The 6990-nt window shown below is 31.8% G+C and overlaps 1 protein-coding gene across 2 annotated transcripts; it reads left to right on the forward strand.

Moving 5' to 3' along the window:
• Positions 1-211: 211 nt before the first annotated feature.
• LOC133037704 (metal-nicotianamine transporter YSL3-like) lies at positions 212-4300 on the forward strand. 2 transcript variants are annotated; one of them, XR_009687746.1, is made up of 8 exons: positions 212-848; positions 956-1128; positions 1219-1316; positions 1428-1562; positions 1682-1871; positions 1960-2074; positions 2463-3620; positions 4002-4300. XR_009687746.1 is itself a non-coding variant. In XM_061115096.1 (7 exons), exons 1-7 carry the CDS (start codon positions 512-514, stop codon positions 3377-3379), a joined length of 1965 nt encoding a protein of 654 aa, XP_060971079.1. In that variant the 5' UTR covers positions 212-511; the 3' UTR covers positions 3380-3903. The 2 variants fall into 2 exon arrangements, 1 of the variants encoding a protein (XP_060971079.1); XM_061115096.1 differs by lacking the exon at positions 4002-4300 and having other exon boundaries at positions 2463-3903.
• Positions 4301-6990: the final 2690 nt, after the last annotated feature.

Here is a 6990-nt window from a genome sequence, read left to right on the forward strand (position 1 = left end):
TAAAAAAAAACGATCTAATCCAATTAGTAATTGGATTGGATTTTGAGGTCTAAATGGATTGCATCTGATGATGATTTTCCAAATCTAATTACTAATTGGATTGGATCGAATGAGGAAAAAAATGTTAGATTGAATCGGATGCTTACCCCTAATTATTACCGTTAAAAATTAAATTTAAATATTTATCTATAACTTAGGTGGTGTTTACTACTCATACTCGGAAAAAAAAATCTGTATATTTCTCTCATAAACGAAGACTAAAGACTTTATTTTGATAAAATCTTCGAACATAATGATAAAAAAGAACACTACAAAGTTTGACTCTTCACTAGGTCTCAGGTATTTGTTCTATGTGTGATATTGAGAAAAGATTGTGTATACCCATTTCGAGTTTTGATCTTTTTCGGTCAAGTTTCGAAGAAAATAGCAAGATTGAGGTTAGATCGTATCTGGGATTTGTTTACACTTATCTAAAGTTCGGACCTTTGGTTGATTTTGATTCAATTCTTTAATGGAGAATGAGACTACTAATAATGGAGTGTTAGAGATTGAAAAATTTAAGAGAGATGATATGGAAATTGCACCATGGACCAAACAGATCACTCGTCGTGGGTTGGTGGCAAGTATAGTGATTGGAATCATTTACAGTGTCATAGTAATGAAGCTGATTCTCACCACTGGTATGGTCCCAAATCTCAATGTCTCAGCTGCTCTTCTTGCTTTTGTGTTTGTAAGGACATGGACTAATTTGCTTAGCAAGGTTGGAATTGTGTCATCTCCTTTCACTAGACAAGAGAATACTACAATCCAAACTTGTGCAGTTGCATGTTATGGTATTGCTGTTGCAGGTTAGAATTTAAAATCTAAACAGTGTTTGACTTTGTTGTTATGTTTTTCTTTGCTTTGAGTCTTGGGATTTTTATTATCTTTTTACTTTTTTGGGTGTGAAATGCAGGTGGGTTTGGATCTTATCTGTTGGGTTTGAACCAGAAAACTTATGAACAAGCAGGAGTTGATACAGAAGGCAATACTATTGGGAGTACTAAAGAGCCTGGTATTGGTTGGATCACTGGTTTTCTCTTTGTTACTTGTTTTGTTGGGTTATTGACCTTGGTACCTCTTAGAAAGGTCTTCTAGCTCTCTTTTGGTCTTTCTCTTTAATGATTTTCTTCTCCAAATTCATTGATGGATGAAGTTATGTCGTGACCTTTTTTGTAGATTATGATTATAGACTACAAATTATCTTATCCAAGTGGAACTGCTACTGCTGTTCTTATCAATGGTTTTCACACACCTAAAGGAGACAAAATGGCTAAGTAAGCAACGAGTTTTTTTTTTTCTCAATCTTTCTTTTGATATCAAACTAAACAGAATTGAGTATGGAAGAAGTCTTAACAAGTTGAGGCTTTTCTATTTTGTTGCTTCAGGAAACAGGTTGATGGGTTCATGAGATTCTTTTCAATTAGTTTCATATGGGGTTTCTTTCAGTGGTTTTATTCAGGTGGAGATCAATGTGGATTTAATCAGTTCCCAATATTTGGATTTAAAGCTTGGAAAAACTCGTAAGTGCTATGTAGTACACTTTAAAAGACTCCATTCCACTATGATTTGCTTATGTCATAACCAAACCATCATCATCATGACTGACTGAAAAGAATAATATATGATTACCACTTTGCAGATTTTACTTTGATTTTAGTGCCACTTACGTTGGGGCAGGTATGATCTGTTCCCATCTAGTGAACTTGTCTTTGCTTCTTGGTGCTGTGCTCTCATGGGGTGTAATGTGGCCCTTGATAAGGGGTCTTAAAGGAGAATGGTTCCCTCAAACTTTATCAGAAAGCAGTATGAAAAGTCTAAATGGTTACAAGGTCTACAGATTTGAGCTCATTTGTCAACTATATATTGTGATTTTTAATTTTCTTTTTCTGAAATACTATTTTCTTTACTTAAATTCAGGTTTTCATCTCCATAGCTTTGATACTTGGAGATGGGCTCTATAACTTTCTCAAGATACTGTTTTTCACTGCCACAAACATCCATACCAAAATGAAGAACAAGGCCTACAAAACATGTAAATAATGTATCTTAACTCAGTTGTGCCTATAAATAGCTAGCATTAGTCTTTCTGTTAATGAAAAGAGAAAGACTTCAACCATCCTCTAATGGGGATAATATAGTAAAACAAAATCAATAAATTTTCTTATTATGATTGTATGAAGTAATTGATTGAGTACATGACAGTAGATGTAGAAAAAATTTAAAAGGGTTTTGTTATTCTTTATTTTCCATAAGAATTATAATAGTTTTTTCACTGTTTGTAGTCTTTTTACTTCTTAAAATAGGAACATAGTAATAATGGCAATATTTGTTTGATTGAAAAAGTTTCTCTTTTATTGAAAGTGTTCTAGATATTTTATAACTAGTAGTAACTTTACTGATATGACTATCTTCCATTGCAGCTCTAAATAATCAAACTGAGACCCTTGATGATCTTAAAAGAAATGAGTTGTTTGTAAGAGATAGCATTCCTCTTTGGATAGCATGCGTCGGTTATGGTTTCTTTGCTCTCATTTCCATCATTACTATCCCAATAATGTTCCCGGAGCTCAAATGGTACTATGTGGTTGTTGCCTATATTCTTGCACCTTCTCTGAGCTTCTGCAATGCTTATGGTGCTGGTTTAACAGACATGAACATGGCTTATAATTATGGTAAAGTGGCTCTTTTTATTCTTGCAAATCTTGTTGGAAAAGATAATGGTGTGGTTGCTGGGCTTGTTGGTTGCGGTTTGATCAAGTCCATTGTGTCCATATCTTCTGATTTGATGCATGATTTCAAGACCGGCCATCTCACTCTGACATCTCCTCGATCCATGCTTGTTAGCCAGGCTATCGGGACTGCAATAGGCTGTGTGGTGGCGCCTGTCACATTCTTTCTTTTCTACAAGGCCTTTAATGTAGGGGACCCGAATGGTGAATACAAAGCTCCATACGCAATAATCTACAGAAACATGGCAATTCTAGGTGTTCAAGGCTTTTCTGCCTTGCCTCAGCATTGCTTGCAGCTCTGTTATGGCTTCTTCACATTCGCCATTGGAGCCAACCTTCTTAGAGACCTTTCACCAAAGCATATCGGTAAATGGGTTCCCCTCCCAATGGCCATGGCCGTTCCTTTCTTGGTTGGTGCTTACTTTGCCATCGACATGTGTGTGGGAAGTTTGGTTGTTTTTGTGTGGCACAAACTGAATGATCAGACTGCTGCCCTGATGATTCCCGCTGTTGCTTCGGGTTTGATCTGTGGAGATGGTTTGTGGATTCTTCCCTCATCAATACTTTCATTGGCCAAGGTTCATCCTCCAAATTGCATGCGCTTCTAGACAGCAAACTAAGAAGAAGAAAATAACTCGAATTGTGCTTCCTTAGATAGAGTTATGCTCTTTCTGACTCTCGAGAGCAATTCAAATGATCTGGCATGTGGTTTGTTAGTATAAGGTTCGAGATTCGAGTCTCTCCTGGATATCCACACAATTTCGATGTATATTAGAGCTCGAGCAAGGTAAGAGAAAGGGAGGAGAGTCAGCTGGCTCACACAAAAGAGAGCACAAGTACTCTACCAAGGTAAGAGCGAGAATTTATTCAATTATAACATCTGCTATGATTAAGTTCTGAATATAAGTAGAATTCTCTGACCACCAAATAGAATATAAGATCTATTACAATACACAAGACTAATGCAACACCAATAATATTAGTCTAGAAAATTAGTTTGTTATATTTTGCTATACAAGGACATAAAAATGTAATGACACACTTTTTTATATATTTGGAAATTGATTCTTGACAGAGTTTCTCCCACATGAGAGTTTTTCCATTGTTTTTGCTTGATCCTTGCCCATCCAATCTAAAATCTATAACATGGTGACAAATCAAGTAGATGATGTGATCTTATATATAAATATATAGATTTGTGTAAAGTCCATGAATTTTATTGAATTTCAGGTGTGGTCATTGAAAACAAGTGAGTGGCATGGTTGAACATACTTACATATTTATTGAAACTCACACACCAAGACAAAAACATTAAAGTCCATATCCATATTTGAATATTTCTTATCATGATGTTTTCAGTATCTTTTCTCTTTAAAAATATTATTACAGAACAGATTGATTGAGCCACACAACACAAGTTTACTTAACAATATGGTTCTTTTTCTCTATGATTTTGATTTTGTGTATTATAAAAGTGTGTATGACATTATTTCTTGGAAAAATTGAACAATAAGTGATTTGAAATTCATAAATAACTGTATGAAACTCTTGTAAATATATTTTCTGAGTCAATACACTAATCTATTAGGCAAAAATATAAATCAATGTGATGTTCTTGTGGAGTTTATGTCTCTTTTTTGTAGTTGATTGTTCTACATTCTGGGATGTTTTTGCAGAGTTTAAGTCTCTTTTTGTAGATGATTATTCTTCTTCAATGAAGTTTATTTACACTAAAAAAAAGAAAATGTAGAAAACAACAAAATGGTGTTTTTTTGTTTCAATAACCAATTTTTTGTCACTATTTTTTCATAATTTTAGCTCTCTTTTCTTAATTTTATTTACAATTTTTCTTTAGTAATTTAATCTCGTTACTTATTACTTTAACAATATCTATATTTTGTAAATTTATCTAATAATTGTTCTAATCATACAATTTTTTTTGGCTAATGAAATAAAAACAAAATATTTTTATTAGAATATTAACCAAACACTTCATATTTTTTTTTTTTTTAAAAAAAATTGCACTTATTTATGATAACACATCTTAACAAAACTAAAAACATAGTCAAACATGCTTTAGTCATTTTTTTAATGAGTGAAAGTCTCCGATCATGAATAGAATACTAGAGAAATTTTGTGAAGGTTCACTTCATGCTTTTTCTTTAATAGTTTTTCTTAGAAAAAAAAATCAATATTGGGTGGTAGAAAATTTTGAGAGAAGAGTTGAAAAATGAAAACACATATGAAAATCTCTATTACGAAAAATAAAAATTAATTTCATACCAAAATTCTCATTTAAAGCAAAATTATAATTTATTTGTTAAAAAAATGATAAATTTATTGTCGTCCTTGCCCTTTTTCTTCATTCCAACTAGGGCTCGTCGCCTGTCCATGGCTTTGGGTGTGGCCTTGGTCGGGGTCTAATTGTTTTTCCCACCATATTCGGCTTTTGTGCCTTGTTTCTCCCCTCTCAATCAAGTTTTCTTTTTCTTTTCACTAATGGTTTCCTTCTTGGGTGTGAGGTGTCGGTTTTGCCACCATTGGTGTATCGTATGCGTCTCTTTTATTAGTTGGATTCGATCATTAAGAATAGGCCTTGATAGTGGTTGGTTGGGGTTTCGAGTTTGGTGTTAGGTCTTTTGGTTCGATACGAAGGTTGTGGTTGGTTTGTGTTGGCTTGGCTGTGCTGGGTTGTGGCTTTGGGAGTCCGATTGATAAAAGGGTCGTGTGGTCAAGGGCGTCTACTAGTACTTGGGATCTGAAATTCTCACTAGGTTATGGGTGGTGTTTGGTCATTGAACCTTTTTATTTGTGGGTTGTTTTTATTTGTGATGTTTTGTTTTTTAGATTTATTTTTATTTTCAATAATGGTGTTTTATCACCACACTACTATTGTTATTGTAGTAGGGATTGTTATGATTATGGAGGGGGTAATTGCCTTGCCCCCGTTTGGGTCATTCGTCTGTTATGTAATGGCTCAAAATACTTTTGTGGCATGCTGATCATCCCTCTTCGTATTAGAATATGGAGGATCTCTAGATATTTTTTACCCTATATTTTATGAGTCATGCTTTCATCAGCGTGATCCTTAAGCTGTGTTATTACCTAATAGCATGATTCATTTATAGGTGTGTTTTGTCATATGTTCATTCGAATTAGAAATCTATTATTTTCGTAATATTTTGAAGCTTTACCACTGGCAATTTATTAATCTATTAGTTGAAGGTGTTATTAGAATTTTCTTATTTTTATTGTAAACGACATGTTTTGTCTACTTTTAATAAATCTGCTCCATGAGTTGAACTTTGCCTAATTTATCTATTAATGATTTTTTTTCTTTTAACTTTTTTTTTTTTTGCAGAAACAAAATTAATATTTTGTTTAGAACTCAGGTTTTACGAAGAATATATATATATTGAAAAAAGTAAATATTACTTTAGAATCTGCATTAAGTTACTGATTGAACTTTTTATTTTGTTAAATGATAAATTGGATCATGTATTTTTCAAAATAGTACAGAATAGTACCCTAAATTGATTTTTGTCAAAATAAAAGTTAATAATAACACAATCTAGAGTTGTTATAATAAAACTGGGCACATCATCTGTATTTGTCCATGCTAGAAATTATCTTCAATATCAAAAATTTAGTTCGGGATACTATTTTATTCTATTTTAGAAAATGCAGGATCAAATTTGTCATTTTACAAAGTAGAAGATCCAGTCGATAATTTTTACAAAACATATAGTCGAAAATAGTATTAACCCATTTTTAAATGTACCCATAAACCTTTTTTTTTAATGAATTTATATGTTGTTAATTTTTGTATAATTATATTTAAATCTAACTCTAAATTTGTTTAAACATATATTTTATCATTTTTTTTTGTTTGAATTCAAATTATATATGAAAATGGATTTTTTTTTTTCAGAAAATCTTTAGATAATTTAATTTATTATTTTTCAGCATAAATTAAAATTCCAAACAAATAGTAAATATTATTGAAAATTATAATCATGTACGTTATAGTTATTTAAAATATTATGTAAAATTTTGAAAAATTAAATATATCAAAAATAAGATTCAAACACGATTATTTTATTTTATGTGTATAAAATAAGTTACTTAAATATTATTTTTATATTATAAAGTATTCTCAATTTTTTAAAGGGCTATTTTCAATAATATGGGAAAAATTATTAAGGTTATGATAAATATG

This window comes from Cannabis sativa, chromosome 5, assembly GCF_029168945.1.
Source record: "Cannabis sativa cultivar Pink pepper isolate KNU-18-1 chromosome 5, ASM2916894v1, whole genome shotgun sequence".
NCBI classification, from domain to species: domain Eukaryota; kingdom Viridiplantae; phylum Streptophyta; class Magnoliopsida; order Rosales; family Cannabaceae; genus Cannabis; species Cannabis sativa.

Coding starts and splice junctions, on each gene's coding strand:
- LOC133037704 (XM_061115096.1), top strand. CDS start 512: ATGGAGAATGAGACTACTAATAATGGAGTGTTAGAGATTGAAAAATTT. Junction 1,129..1,218: donor CCTTGGTACCTCTTAGAAAG/GTCTTCTAGCTC, acceptor CCTTTTTTGTAG/ATTATGATTATAGACTACAA. Junction 1,317..1,427: donor AAAGGAGACAAAATGGCTAA/GTAAGCAACGAG, acceptor TTGTTGCTTCAG/GAAACAGGTTGATGGGTTCA.